General features: G+C 45.0%; 1 protein-coding gene across 1 annotated transcript in view; it reads right to left on the minus strand.

The window, feature by feature from the left end:
• foxp4 (forkhead box P4) overlaps positions 1–16614 on the minus strand; it is a 92624-nt gene that overhangs the window by 32696 nt on the left and 43314 nt on the right. Inside the window, 1 exon segment of the mRNA XM_051074390.1 lies at positions 9578–9667. Within this exon segment, the coding sequence (XP_050930347.1) occupies positions 9578–9667 (90 nt within the window).

Genomic DNA, 16614 nt, shown 5'->3' on the forward strand with positions numbered 1-16614 from the left:
GATGACTATCTCATCAGATACAGCTACAGGCAGGCAAAGACAGAGAGAGAGAGAGAGAGAGAGAGAGAAAGAGAGGACTGAGAGAAAAATGTGGTGATTTTTGCAGATGTGTTGTGCAAGCACTCTTAATGCACATGCATTGTACACAGAGATGGGCAGAGATGCTTATCTGATTACAAACACTGCAAAACTGAAGACAAAATAACCACATGAATCAAAACCTGAGACACTCATGCAGATGCATAAATGCAGACATAATATATGAAAAACCACACAAACAGTCTTGCTGACTAAGTACTTGTCTTTAATTTCTGAATTTAGGTTTGAGAAAACAATAAAAGAGACAGAGCACATCAATAAACTATACTGCCTTCCCAATACAAATAATCCTGTCTGTTAAGAAGTGATGGCTGTTTTACTGAGAAATACAAGGATAAGTTATCACCTTTGAAAGTGGCCATTTATCTATATTCACTCTGTAGTGAAACAGCAGTCTCTCTCTTGGTTGAACTGTGAGTATGTGCGCATCCGTGTGTGTGTGTGTGGGCGTGCACAAGAGCTGGAGTGTGGCGCTCTCTTCAGAGCAGTCTATCTACTCACCACCTGAGGGGATGGCAGGTAGGGAGGGTGATGGGAATTGTGCAGTGGAGAGCAAGAGAGGGGATGAGCTGTCACTGGTAAATTAAATCTGTAAAGAGCTGATTTGACTTTGTAAACAAGATTGGCCATAAATACTAACACCCTCTTTACCACCTGGCCTCTGTCTCCCCCTCTCCATCCTTCTCGATCCCTTTTCTTCTCTATATGTGTCTGTCAGTGACCCCGGACTCTTTCATCAAACCAGACCTCCCTACCTAAACACACTCCCAGCGACATGTAACAGTGAAGGGCCAGAGAGACTGCAGAAAAAGAGGACTCGGCTAGGTTATGCATGGGAGTGTGTGTGTTTAAGGTGAGGGAGAGAGAAAAAGAAGAAAGGACAGTCAGAGTGGGGTGAGTGAGGGGAAGGTTGGTGTTGTGGCAGTTGGTAAAGGAACAGGCAGAGGGGACTGGGGGTGGGGTGGGGGGGGTTGGAGGGTGTGAGTAAGGTGCTGGGGGGGGCGGTGATGGGTGCCGCTTGGCGTCATGCCAACTTGCCCCCGCCGCCGGGCCTTGTCAGTCTAAGCTGCCAAATGAAAAGCTGTAATTAATTGCTCTTGTGCATCCCATTCTTCCTCCCTGACAACTCATACATTCTATTTTATACACACTGCCATTGACATTTTCAAGTCACAGGCGTAATAATTACTGGAGTTATAGTACCTTTCTGTGTGTTGGCTGACGCTCTGACGCCAGAACCAAAATGCGTGTGCACGTGTGCAAGTGCTGATATACTGCACTGTATGTGTATGTGTGCACATGGGTGTTCGTGTGGGAGCGTGCACATATGCATGTGTTTAAAGCTGAAAGTGTGTATGTGTGTGTGTGTGGCAGGCTGAATGTTGAGTAGTTAAGGTTTGACGCCATTAATTGCCCCTATAATCTAATATCACAAAGCGTGGTGATTATGGGGCATGCGTTTCCACCGCCATACGACACCGCCAGCCTGAGAGCGCCACCACAAAACAAAAGCCTCGCCATTAGCGATTTGACGGGCCAGGACAAAAGCGCCTCACAATGTGGAATTATATTTTCATTCGGCTTTGTCTCTCCCGGTGAATGATTTCTCCCCTTTCATTGGACTGTGAATAGGGAGAGTCTGAAAAGCCGGGCGATTTGAAGTCAGCCATTTATTAAATGCATTTAATTTTTTTTCCCGCTGTCGTCCCATTTTTTTCATGTTGCATGTTAATTTAAAAGAGAGAGATGCGTGGTAGATTAGTGGGAGAGAGGTGAAGCCGGGAGGTGGTGGTGGGGGGGAGTGAATGGAGGGGTGAGCAGAGAGAGGGGAGAGGGAAGGATACCATCCTCACAGTGGAAGAAAGGAAAGATGAAGAGAAGGAAAGCAGGGAGGGAGGAAGGAAGGAAATAATGGTTGAAAAGATGAGATGAGAGATGTGTATAAAGAGTCATACAGCAGTTTAGTGGGAGGAAAAAGTGTGGCCTAGAGCTTGAGGCAATAGCTATGACAGTGAGGACACGCACACACACACACAATCACAAAATCCTGTACAGTAGACAACTGATAAATGTGAAAGTTGGACACTAATAATAGTAACATTTAAAAACCTAAGATGTCACTCATTTCATTTACATGCAAGAATCAGTCACACGTGCACGCACACATGCACAGACTGGCAGACATACTCTGCTGAGGGGTCGGTGGCTGACAGAGGTCAACCTCTGCCATGGAGGGAGAGGGAGCTGGAGGGAGGGAGGAGCGGAGAAGGAGAGGAGAAGCGAGAGACAGCCCTGTCGTTTACAGAGAGTGGAGGAGTAATTAGAGGGGATGTTTGAAGAGGGAGTTTAACTGATTAACAAAGGAAGAGAGGGAGCGAGGGAGCACCCGAAAGATGGGAAGGAGAAGGAGGAGAAAGGCATGGAGTCCCAGAGGAGCGAAGCGAGAGAGAGAGAGGAGGGAGGGGGCGAGATGCAACTTGCATTTCAATGAGGTTCCATCCCTCTCTCCTCTCCTCCCTTGATGACTTTTCTTTCTAACGAGGAGGAAAGCCCCACTTTCCATTTCAGATGAAACCTCAGGAAGAGAGGAAGGAGGGCTATCTGATATTAAACCAGCATGCAGTCTGGGGAAATAGCCCCAGTGCAGCTCAGCACCATGTTTATATAGAAGACAGGCTGGTTAAATGACTACATCATCTCTAATTTAGGAGTGAACTTTGGATTTCACACCTTCACCCTCCCTCTAATTGAGGTCTCTGACTAGAAAAATACACCCAAAATACAGCACCTTTACCCATCTCATCAGACTTTTTTTTAAACTCTCTAGAATGTCTTTTTTTCAGAAGTAACCTTTTGACACAAATTCAGAAAAATGCACAAGCTGTGTGGCATTTTATAAAAAGCAACAGTGAGTGCACCCTGAACACTTCATTGAGCTTCACAAGCAGATACATTTACTGCTACAGTTATTCACCCCATGCTGGTTAAAAAAAGTGCAGCCTGCATGTGTGTGTGTGTGTGATGCCAGCGAGCAAGAAGAAAGGAGGCTATAATCAGAATCTAAACAGGCTCTCAGTCTAAATGATGCGGGCCCTGCCTCTGGGTCTATGGGGACACGCGGGAGAGAGGGATAATTGAAAAAATGACAAGGAGAAAGCAGGAGGAAGAGAGAGAGAGAGAGAGAGAGGCTGACACAGACCTCCTCCTCCTCCTCATCCCCCTCTCTTGGTAGGAGCAAACCCCAGCGCTGTTTATCCTTGTCACTGAGCATTACCACCTCACAGTGGAAGGGACGCCTGCCTCTCTCTCTCTCTCTCTCTATATCACACACACACACACACACACACACACACACACACACACGCACACACACTGAGGTGCATAAAAATTGGCCTCTGTCTTTGAATCAGTCCAGTATATCTTGCCACAATGTTTTTTTTTGGCATCTTTAGTAAAAAGTATCAAAACATATCACAGCTTATTGCAAAAATTCAAAGCCTCCTCTGATTGGACAGTGGCAAAAGCTTAACATATCAGCATCAGGAGAAGAAAAGAGAGAAATCTGTGCTCATTCACGCACATGGCAATGCCATGACCCTCCCCTGCCACTGAAGCTGCCAGCAGGCTGGGGGGTAAATTAGGGCCCCCAGTAGAAATACAGTCAGCACTGCGCCATTTCTTGGTGTGTAAAGGCTTTAATGGTGTGCAGCAAACTCTGCTTCTTGTTGGTTCAGGATTTTGTGAGTTCACCAGCTATCATCACTATCCCTCCCTCCCTTTTTCAGTCCTTCCAGGTAAGCAGCCTGTCTGTGCTCATCATGCCAAGAAATGAGCGGAGAGCATGAGGAGGTGGAGGTGAGGGGTGGGGGGAGAAAGAGAGGGAGCAAGAGGGCCAAAGAGAGAAGCGGAGGAATGAAGGAGAGAAGCATTTGACTGAAAAAGAGAAATAGAAGGAGTGCCCACTGTGCTGAGAGCGTTGTTTGGAGTTCAGGGCCAGGCCTCCACTGGAAGTAAAAAGGGCCCCATTGTGCGTGGTGAGTACCCCTCCTTCAGCTAATCTGCAGCAGGGCCAGGGGCCACATTACTCAGGGGAGGGGGAACTGATGAGCGAAGCCAGGTGGGGTTGGGGATGTTCGGGGCATCTTGCCGCCTCGGACTTCAAACCTTTTTGCTGAGCAATGTTTCTGTCTGCATCTATGAACGATATGTGCGTCTGTGTGTAAGCTAGTGCCAAAAAAAATATCAATGTCACAAAGGAGGTTTGTGACAGGTTTGTATTAGTTATATGGTGAATCGTAGACATATAGTTATGCATGTAAGGTTTATGTAGTTAATAGCATATCAACACTGGCCGGTTTGAGGACAGTAGATGGATCTGACTCTGTAGTAGAAAAACAGGCTCCTGAGAACAGTAAATTATGATCTCTACCTGCCTATTGCTGAGCTGAGACATGCACATATAGACAACACACACACTCATACACATACAGTACGCATGTGGATGGGCACTCAGCTCTCCCTGACAGAGGCCAGACAAATGAAAAAAAAAAAAAACTTCAGAGAGGACAGTGAAAGACCAGCAAGTTCAAGTGGAAAATCCTCCTCCTCCTTCTTCCCCCCCCCCCCCAACCCTGGTCTGCCACCTCCCTCCATCTAACGCCCCAGTGCTTCAGAATAAAAATGACAACACATTTCCAGAAACACACACAGACACACACTTGCGCTCAGGGCACTTCATTGGGAAGTGTGAGAGGCTGTTATCGACCATATTTCATTACTGATTTCACTCATGTTTCAAATCACAAAATAAGAGTTTCACACTTCAGTGGCCAGACCCAAACCTCTCCTCTCCATCCTCCCCCCACCCCCCCCTCTGTCTGTCCACCCCTCTGCCCAGAGCCAAACCCATTCCACTGGCTGCTCAACCTCTTCCCATACACCCTTCACAAACTGTCAGGACCCCATACTGCACCCCCCCCAACACACACACACACACACACACACACACACACACACACATACACACACAGAGTAACCTACACACATAGGCGTGCACACACAGGCCCAATTCCCTCCACATCAAATAAGAGAAACTGCCAACTAAGCACTTTCATTGAGTGGACAAAAGGAGTGCTTTGGGAAAAACACTTTGAAAGGAAATAAAAGAGAACGAGAGAAGGAACCGCTTCAGTACTGCACACTCTGGGGGGCTAAACACTCATCTTTCCACATAGTTTTGTTGATTAGTTAAAAGACTTTGAACTTTGTCTTAGAATCTTTATGTGGAGTGGTTTTTCAAAAATCCACAGCGGTTCAAAAAAGGCAGCTGGGAAAGGCAGAAAACAATTCAGCAACATATAAGAATTGTAATATTGATTAAAAGTACTTTTCACTGAAATAAAATCTCTGCTTCAAGACTGACATGACTCAGTTTCCTCCTTGGCTCCCTCTCTTATTCCATCCCACTGTGCCGGTGCCAGCCCTCTCCAGAGAGCAGAGAGCCAAGCTAATTAACATATCTCTAATGAGTCTTTTCATTTTTTTCCTAATTAAACGAGCTCCTCAATAATACATGAAAACAGGACACCGCGCTATTCAATTACATACGTATGGGCCACAGCCAAGCACGTGTGTTAATCTGCATGTGTGGATGCCAAGTGGCAGTGTGTGTTAAGTGTGCCTGGCGTGTGCCTGCCAAGTGGGTGTATATGTGCCTGCTTGTGCCCACCCAGTGTGTGTGCCAAGTGTGTCCATTGTAGAGAGCGTGTGGCAGGTCATGGAGGCATGCTACGTATCATGCTGGGTAATCCGCCAATTGCCACATTGTCTGCCAAACTGCGTGCCCACCAATTCTCTCAGCTGCACTCGTGCCACGACCAATTAAGGTAACTGCAGCCAATTACATCCAATACCAACTACAAACACACAATCTAAAGTGTGAAATTATTCAAATACCGCAAAGGGTAAGATTATCTTTCAAGTACAATCTCTTGCAAAGGAATTTTCACTTACACTTATTCAGGAAAGACTGACTGAGCTTGCATGCTCTTTTTCAACAATGCCCACAGCTAATTCAGTTCCTTGGCTCAACGTTCTGCATGCCTTGCTTAAGGGCATATTAGCAGTAGTTGTGCAATAAAAACATTACATGCTATAGACCCTGGAAGCCAGTACAGGATTCAATCCTGAGTTTGCATCTCTTTATTACTAATCCCTAACTTGTTTTATAATATTCCAAGATTTGAGTAAACCATAAAAAAACAATTTGTGTAACATATCCAATGACAACAGAAATTTTCGCCAATTTCAATACTGTTATTTTAACTGTTATCATTATCTACCAACATCATTAAGTATTGTTTCTGTCTGTGTAAAATGATGCACTTGTTTCTCATGTCAAATTAAAACGCCTCTTTGATTTTGAATCATCCAACTCCTAAATAATCACTTGAAAATATTCTGAGTATTGTGCTTTTCAGCAACTGTAGCTGCAATTTTGTTGCACACAATCAATTTTTCCTGGAATTGCCTGTCGAGAGACTTGAGCTATTGTCGAGTTTCTCCTGACTGTGACACATGACAGTGTGACACGTGCGCACACACACACACAAAGTGGGTTGATACCATCTCACACAGCCAGCCAAACACAGAGACCATCTCTGAACAACCAATCAAAAAGCAGATATAATCTCAGAGTTTCTTTTGCTCTCCACTCAGATCCTCCCCTCTATTATAAATAAAGAAAAGAAGAGAAATATGATGGGGAGGGGGGTGGGGAGCATGGGGGGTGAGGTGAGGGGGGTGGGGGGTTGTCAACGAAGACCAAGGCTTCTCTGGAGAAGTCAAGACACGAAAAGAAGTCTTCCCGCGCTCCCTGTCTGCCTCTGTCGTTCTCCCTCAGAGAGAAGGGAAAAATCTAATTATCGAGCTCCTAAAGATCTCATTATTGGCTGAGGCTCATTTGCATGTGTGAGAGCAGCCCAGCAGGAACCAACCTGAGGACGGCCATTTTGTGCCTGATGTGAACCACTGTGTCACTGTACAGTCGCTTACTGCCACCTTTGGAAATGACCAGATTAAATGCCTGGCTTCCCTCACTCCATCACTCACTCACTCTCCCTGAGGCCAACAGATGATTGCTTCAGTTACAGCAACTGGGTGCAATTTCTGTGAATTAAAAATGACCATAAAGCTGGGAATTATAGAACTTAGAAATTTTCCATGTGCTACTTTAGTAGCCAGGTTTGTTGTTAAGTCTTGTAAACTGTTTCAGTGCTGCTGTTGCTTCACACAGGTACACAAGCAATAACTGGCCTGCACTTTACGCTTCTGTGTTTGTTCCTGTGTTTCTGACTGTGAGGATCCAAGCACAAACACAGACACACACACACAAATGTAAATCCAAGTGTGTGTGTGTGTTGGCAGGGTGTGTGGGGCCATGTGAGCTGACAGCTCAGACAACAGAGATGTAGCACGGATGCCCTGGAGAGTACAGCGAGGCTAGCCAGGCCAGGCACCAACAAACAAGACAAACAAGACAGATGGAGAGAGTAGAGGAGGGGTAGAGTGGTGTGTGTGTGTGTGTGTGTGTGTGTCTGTCTGAGTGTGTGTGTGGGTAGAGGGCAGTGGAAGGTAATACTTCTTTCTTATAGGAGATGTGCGTATGAGGTAGGTCAACTAAATGTGCACTCAACCTGTGTTTGACCCCGTTCATGTGCGACTGCTGTCACAGGTTAATCCCCTGTCAACAATCACTATGAACGAACGCTCATTTTAAACAACAGATTTACATCATACAGTAACTTTCAGTTTCACTTCCCCTCCACGTTTGTTCTTACTTCCCCACTCTCTATCTTTTTAGCTTTTTTTTTTTTTTTTAAATATGAGTCTAGAATTGAACATTTTTTAAACATCTGTAACATTTAATTATATTCCTAGCCTGCTGACCAAAGCAGAGCAGTGTCCGACATGCATCTGACCCAGGTCAGAGGTAGGAGGGTCTGCTGACATGCCCTGGCCTATCTGGATCAACTGCCTATGTAGATTTATACTACATGTGTCAGCCTGAAAATGGTGAGGTGAGTATCAATTTAGTTCATGTATGCACTGTTTTGTGTTGATTTACAGTATAAATGCAATTTTAATCTTATTAGTATTTTATTTTATTCCCCTCAAAGTTACCATGTAATTTCTACAACTGCCAGTTTCTATCCAAAGTAAATAAAGTGATTCTGATTCCAATTCAGGTTTTGATTAAAGTGTAATCTGCAAGATCCCCTTTTTTACATTTTATTTCATTTCTGACATCTTCAGTAATAAGCAGTCATTAATTCTGTGGCATTTTTGCACTTCCCAGAGGTCACTTGGCAATTAAACTGTGCGACCAACGGTGCAAAATCTTTTCTTTTGGACTTTCTATTGATGCCATCATGAGTTAGTTTTTTTTTTTTTTCCTTTTTCTGCTTTGTAATAGAGGCCACTGCAGTTCATGGTAAACACCCAGCTCTTCCTCTGTTTATTCCAAACAAACCCTGCTTGTTGCTGCCGGAAATATAAAAAGGCAGTTTGTGTGCACCAGAGGGGTTTTCCTGGAAAAACATGACCCAACACCAAATATTTATGAAAACAAATGAAAATGCTTCCATGAGGCATGAATTTTATGTTATATTATTTGCAGATATCATTTGCAGCATATCACTCACTCATCTAGATGTCCTACGCTATATTGCTGCCCTTACATGTGGAAAGTTTCACATTTTTCCCACAAGCACCTTACTGGCTTCAAACACTGCAAATGAAATCTGACCTTATCCTTTCTTCTGACCCACATCCGTCTTTCTCTGTCTTCCATCTCTTTCTTCATTTCCCATACTGCGACGGTCCAGCTGTCTGTTTATCGTGTAGCACGTTAATGAGAAGAGCAGGGCAATAGCCTGACTGCTTGCTGCTCTAGTGGACCCATGGCCCCACTTTATTGATATGAGACACAGCTACAAATCACACTTGCGCATGCACCCTGCACATCACATAATTGTAAAGAACTGCCACAGGTAATGTCATGTGTGATATTTATCAACATACACTGATGGCAATAATGTGTGCCTCCTCAAGTGTATTTCAGCGGGGATCCTGCACTCCAGCTAACCCCACACACACACTCTCTCTCTCTCTCTCTGCTTACTGTGGAATTCAACTCTGAAAAAAGCTCGCTACCCAATCGCTACAAAGACCTCATTCACACACACACTTACAGACACACTAACAATGACACACACACGCACTCACAAAAAGAGAGGGAGACACAGACAGAAAGAGAGAAAAGGGAACGAAAAATATGCGCCTATATCACACAGTGTAGTTGACGTGGCAGGTTGGTGAAGGCAAAGCTGCAGCAGCCAGAGGCTTAATAATATACAGATTCTGACAAAGCAACACTTGGGTTGTGTATCTGTGTGCGTGCGTGTGTGTGCGCTCTGACCTGCACAGGGCTCTGTTTGACCTCGTTGCTGCCAGGGGAGTTGAGTCCAGAGGCCTGCTGGAGGAGGAACTGTCTGGCTGCCTGGAGCGCCTACGAGAGAGAAATAGAGATGATTAGATGTTCATCATGCACGTACGTACAGTGGAATATTTTCAGTATTTAACAATCATACACTCATAGAAGTAACATGCATCTCAAAAAGAGTGCATGTGCGTGCGTTCGGTTTCAAACAACACACGGCCATACAATCAAACTTTTTCAATTTAGATTAAAGACAAACATAAAAACACTCTCTCATACTGGCCACTCTCTATACCCTCTACTTTTGCCAAGCTGTCAGGTCCGATTTCCTCAACCTGAGACGTCCATCTGGCACACACACTGTATAGTCAAGTATGTGTATCTGCACTTGTGTGTGTGTGTGTCTACGTGACTGAATTCGTCCCAACTCATTCAAAACCTTCTTTAACTCCAAACTCTGACCATCTCCTCTTTCCATTTCTTTTGTTTCTTCACCCTCCCCTCTGTTTCACTCTCTCTTCCACACCTCTTTCCTCCTCTCTTTTCAGACGAAGGTGCAAAGTGGGTTTTCCACATCCTCTGAGGCAAAAGTGTGTCAGCATATCTTTGTGTGTGTCAGTTGCTCTGTGTTTGCGTGTGTCAGAGTGATGCAAGGAACCATTTGCCCTGATGTGCCCTAAAGAGCTGTGACTAACCACCACCCACCTCTTCATTCACCCTCCTCTTCCCATTTCTCTCCTTTCTGCCCTCCAGTGCTGTCCTTTCAGACCAGTGACACCATCGCTCTCGAGCTCTCTGTCTTCCTTCGTTCTCTCGGCCTGAGTGTTGCCGATTCATCCTTTCCAACTGTCTCCTTTGTATCTCCTCTTTTCCTGCTACTTTCCTCCAAACACTTAATTGTATTATAAACTGTGTAAATGTCTCATAATGTGACTCTTTATTCTTTGCTGTGTTGCTTGTTACAGTGTTATAGACTCCAGCTCTCTATCATCAAGACAAATCAGTCCCTGAGGAACAGGCATTTTTGTTGGAATGTCTGAACAGTTCCGAAAACAAAACAAGAAAACACCCATGTCAAAACATGAGCCGCCTCGCACTTACTGTAAGAGCATACTCATACACACACACACGTACACACACACAGGCATAGCCTCATGACAGAGGGTTTGAGTGGGGAGACAGCAGGATGCACATTTGCTTCCTCTGACTCAAAAGGGGAAAGGTTCCTTAGTAAATATTGATTTATGAAAGTCTGTGTGTGTGTGTGCGTGTGTGTGTATGTGTGTGGCGGGCACGCGCATGTGAACACCACAAATTAACGGCCAGAATGAGGGATGTTCTTTACCATGGAAGCTCTTACTCAACCACGCAGCTCAAGAAATCTGTTTTTTTTTCCTGTAGTTGTGCATGGTTTCACAACTACCAAAAATTGCAAACACTGTGAAACAGCGCAGCGCACACTTACTGTATATTGTCACATATTTAATGATTTGTCAAATTAGAAGCTTGGGTACATTAAGTAATGTTTAATTACAAAAACAGAGAGGGGAGATTAGAGGGAGACAGAGGGAGAGAGAAGTTTTCTGTGCAGTCAGAGTGATGAAAACCATCTGTATCAAGCACACTTGCTACTTTTGCTGAGACCGCAATTAAAACACACACACTCGCGGACGTGGCTGTAGATGTGCCTATACAAACACACACACACACACATACACACACATGTATTTTAACACTTTAACAAAAATCTTGGGAACCCCCTCCCATTTACTGGTTTGACCTCAGCATTAAAGCAGGCACAGACATACATACACACACACTGAAACACCAAAAAAACACACAACCGCCCAGTTTGTTGGCATGTGGTGTGAATTACTCCTTGAACACCCTGTCTGCCCAAGAGTGAGAGTGTGTGTTGGTCTGTGCGTGTGTGTACGCGTGTGTGTTGGCAGGAGTTAGGGAGGCATGTCTGGCAACAATAAGGGACAATTCCACCCAAATTACCACCCTGATTACCACTATATTAAAGAGCCATTTATGGCTTTCATAAACGCTACAACCAAGCAGAGGTGATGCCTGTCTCCTCTCCTATGCCTGTATTCATGGACGTGTGTGTATGCGAGAGAGACAAGAACTACTAATGAAGCATGTGATTCTCTAGATATTTAAACATAGTGGGTTTAGCTGTTGGTTTATTCGAATGTGCCACACAGCTAAGAGGCAAAACTCTTGAAATAAGTGATTGTAAAGATCGTATTTTAAAGCTTTATCCCATAACCACAGGGGGAAAAAAACTGCTTAGTGCTGGCTGGCAGGTGCCCATTAAAACTGTAATTCAGAAGCTAAAGATGGGGCAATATTATCTTGGCATCATTTATTTGAACTACAGATTTTTGTAAAACAATACAGTATCATATCAATATGACACAATTCTGCTGAAAGTCAGTAAATGATAATATTATCTTTTCACCCAGTCAACACTTAGATCACTGTTTTAAATCCTTTCCTGTGTCTTACTAAAAAGCAGTTCTGACACTTACCATGGTACAAGAGTGATAGTACACCCTGAGTTTCTCCAGTATAGAAAATGAAGGACTCAGCAAAAGAAACATATTCATCTCCATCACTTCCTCTTTTATTTTCATATGTTAGGACATCTTTCTGTGCTTGTAAACTTGATTATAGTTCATTGTGTGTTTTATTAATAAGGCCACACTGACGTATTTACAAGTAAATGGAGTGATGCTCCCTCACTGTTTGTTTTCACTGAAGCTATGGTTTTATTTTAGATCTACTTATTACAGGTTTCGTGCAGAAAAACTCACACCCGCATGCACACACATACAGACAGAAGCCACCAGCAACCAGAGACAAACTCTCTCATATCTTCTTTGTCAAGAAGCACTCCTCTTCTTTGACCCTTCTCTTTCATTTCTCCTCTTCACATTCACTCCTTGCCTTTTTCTCTCTGTGACCTGGGTGAGCTGTAGCATTGTAAAGAATGCCCCCCCCCCCTCCACTCCACTCACCCACCTACACACACACACACACCAGCTCCACCTAGACACCCCCTCCCACCCACTCACCCCCCAACCCCAACTCCCTGCTCCCCCTGTGGCATTCTTGGGGGCGCACTGCACCTTTAAAGAAAATATGAGGGAGGCCTAAGAGGGAGGCCCAACAACAGAGTCTTTGTGCTGCCGCGAAGCGCACACGCACACACACACGCAGAAATACGCACACACGCATATACACACATCAGTGGTGTCAGACAGGTTTTATTAGAGTGAGAGAGGGAGGGAGGAGGAGGAGGAAGGGGAAGGAGGGGTGAGGAGGTCACTGCTCAGCTTGGAGGCCTGAGAGCACAGTGTGAGTTTGTGTGTGTGTGTGTGGTTGTGTGTGTGTGTGTGTGTGTCAGTTCAGTGTGTGAGTTCTTCTGACTTGTCATCGCTCCCCTCTGTAAATCATCGCCTCTGACACAGCCTTTAATAACAGTGCATTTTTTAATTCAGCAGGGTCACACACAAGCAAGCAAGCACGTGCGCGCGCACACACACACACACACGCACTAAATGCTAGTTTCTCTCTTTAACAGGATTACGAAAAATGGCTGACAACTATGTTTCTTTGAAAGGAGAGAGGGTTGATGGGGCAGTTAGAGAATCCATTAGAAGAAATGGATCGAAATATAGAATATTTTGCTGTGTGTGTTATGATCTTGCTGAGGGTATGTGAGTGTGTGTGTGTGTGTGTGTACGTGCACACCTACCATGGCTGAGATGTCAAGCTAAGGGCTGAATCTCAGATAAGAACAAAAAGGTAACATGTAACAAGGCCAGGCACCCTTAGATTTGTGTGTTTGTATGTGTGTGTGTGTGTGTGTGTGTGTGTGTGTGTGTGTGTTTGTGTGTGTCTGTGCCTGGCTCAGGTTGCTAAAGCAAACAGGTCTGTGTGTGTGATGAATCTGGCCTCTAATCCGCCCAGTGTGTTTGGGTGAGACAGGGAGAGAGAACGCAGGAATAAGCAAAGAAATCTAAACAGAGAGACGTAGCAAAGGAAGGGGAGGAGGATTGAGGGGGGGGCAGAGAGAGGGAGGGAGGGGTAAGGGAGAGAGAGTGAGAGAGAGAGAGACAGGTGGGTACCATATGTTGGAGTAATCCGTCAGCACTGACTGAGGTCCATTGTTGACGGCCGAAACGAAACAAACCCGTCCCCCTTCTACCCTCTCCTCCTCACCCCCCAACCCCCACCCCCCTCCATTAGATAAACAGCCCCCGGGGCAGACAGTGGGCTGTCCTTGGGGGAGAAGGAGAAGGGTGGGGAGTTAGGAAGGGCAAGGGGGAGGCAGGTGGTATCAGATTTCTTCGCTCTTAAACCAAGAAGACGAGAGTACAAAAAAAAAGAAAGGAGCATAAGTAAGGGTGAGCGAAAGGCTCTTTTTTTATTTCATCTGTCCAAGACAGAGCTAAACCAGGCTAGACTAAGCAAGTGATTCAGATGTTTCAGATCTCTTCTGTGCCAAACAAGTATCCCCTGTCTGCCTTACTAGCTCAGCAGCCTGGGAAGAGAGGCTTGTAAATGCACCACTCCTCCATACCTCTATCCCTTTTCCTCCCCTTGAGAGAATGGTAGATGGAGAGACGGGTAGATAGTTACAAGGTGAAGACGTAGAAAAGAGCTTGTCACACCCTGCTGCTTCTCTACAGGCCTGCACGCTCTCTGATTTTGGATCAGCGGCGGAGACCGGGTTCAGAAAGGAGCAGTGGATCTTCTTTTTTTTTCTCCACACTTACTTCCCTCTTTCTTTCTATCGCCTTTCTGGAGTGCTGTCATTGAAGCTGAAAGCCAAGCTAAAGCTGCGTCCGATGCTGGCATCCTCATGGGTCACCCCGGTGATCCCTGGTATCCATGCCTCCTCACTTTGACACCAAAAAACACCTTGAAACCCCCCCTCAGTCTTTGCTACTCTCTACTAGTTTTTCTGGCTCTGAATCTCTTATCTTTGATTCCCTCTCTTTCTCCGGATACTCAGGGGGAATCATGATCAGAGACAAAGATGAAACAAGACTGAACAGATGTAACACAATCTACAAAGCATGTAAATTTGTTAAAAGGACAGTGATACACAGTACAGTACCAGCTCACCTGCCTTCAGAGACTGGCCCAGTATTTACACCCACGCACACTGCGCACAAAGTCAGATTACTGAAGAGGTGACAGCTAGTGGGGTTGCTATATGACTTTGGGGCATTTGTGAGTGAAGGCTTGGTTACAGTGGTGGCGGAATCTCACGTATCAAATGCATCACTGTCAGTCACCACAAAAACCAGATTGCTTTCCCAGATCACTCCTACTTTCTTTCTCTCCGTCTACATCACCCGATCTGTCTCTTGCCCTCACCCCGCCTCTCCGCATAATGTATAACTCACAAAAGTTTGGCTGGCATCTCTCCAAGTGTCTTTCTTCTGCCCTGCCCCCCCTCCCCCTTCCCTCCTCCCCTCTCCTCTCTAGAAATCGGTTACCCATACCCTTACTTGCCACAGTAAATTCTCACAGCAGATATGGGTTAGACGGAGGCCTAAAATAGACTGTCCAGGCCTACGAATGGAAACCAAGCCTTGTGAATGCAGCTGTTGGCCATATGAGGGGACCCAGGCCTTTCCCCCTGACTGTCAGACAAACACCCACTACTGTGACAGCAGCTGTGGGAACGGCATAGGTAGCTAAAGGTAAGAATAAGCATGTAAACATTTACGGGATGGTTATAATAGATTTGTAGCATGCAAGTTTTTTGTGTGTAGTTAATGTGATTAGCCTGAGAACTGAACCTACTTGTTAACCATCCACCATCAAGGCCAAAGTCTGGAGGTTTTTATTCCAACTGAACACTGCAGCAGCTGATTTCACTAATGTTCACATTTTCCTCCAGACGTTAAATTTAATGGGAAATTTGCAGGATTATGTTCGGGCAAAAGTTGCTCTGTAGCATGGAAAAGAAAAATGAGAGAGGTCTGCTGAGCAGGTAGCAGCAACTTTCTTTTTTCTTTTTTTTTTTTCAAGTAAGAAAGAAGCAAGTGTGGTCTTAAAGTAACTAGAGAAACACCAGCAGTAACAAGACTGTTAAAAAATGTTTAGTAGTCAATCAGGGCCTAATTTGTTTATGGTGGCTATAACACTAATTTGTCAAAAATACATAGATTTCTCATCACGTTTAAAGTCAGACACAACTGTATGAGAGATTAAAGGGGTAGGGAAACAGGGAGTGGTATATATATTTAGGACAGATCAGGGGTTTCCAGGGGGTAAACATATAGGGGTAAGGGGTAGCCTGAAGCAAAGCCTGCTAAAGCCGCTCAATTTCATGGTGGGTTACAAATAAACTATGCTCTGCCAAGACTTTGCCCCTTTCCTCCAAGTCTTCCTCACGTACGCCTTCTCTTTTTCTGGTATTAATCAGATCTTTCCGGCCTCCCTTCACCAGCTTTCCTGCCATTTGTTTTTGCTCATAGCGTCGCAGACTTCAAACCAGTTGTCCACCAATATAACTGAAGCCTGAGCAGCACTGAGTACCTCAATCTGTTTAGGCCGCCATCGAGCTGGAACTATCTGGGACACCTTCAGAAATACCAGCCAGCCGCAATCCCGTTCAGCTATTTAATGTAATGTTTCCGCAATATAAAGGCACCGTTCGAGAGCTGAGGTTTTAAAACGGCTGAAGCAAGCTTCTCTGGGCCCAGACTGACCATTAAAGAGAGGAAAGACCGCGTTCAAGAGCCAACGCAATAAAAACTCACAAACTCCAAAAGAACTTCAAAATATGCCGTAATGTTTGAAAACCCTGGCTGATTTTAGATTTTTTTTTTTTCACATCCTATTTTTCACAAAAGGGACCTGTTCTAAACTCCGGGGACCCTGCCGTTTTCCAGATGGTTCTCTTCAGTTCAAAACTGTTTTGCGAAACGAGAAAACCTCTCCCCTTCAACTATGTCCCTGCACTCATCTAATGTTTCTATTGA

Source organism: Lates calcarifer, linkage group LG12 (assembly GCF_001640805.2).
Source record: "Lates calcarifer isolate ASB-BC8 linkage group LG12, TLL_Latcal_v3, whole genome shotgun sequence".
In the NCBI taxonomy this organism is placed as follows: Eukaryota; Metazoa; Chordata; class Actinopteri; family Centropomidae; genus Lates; species Lates calcarifer.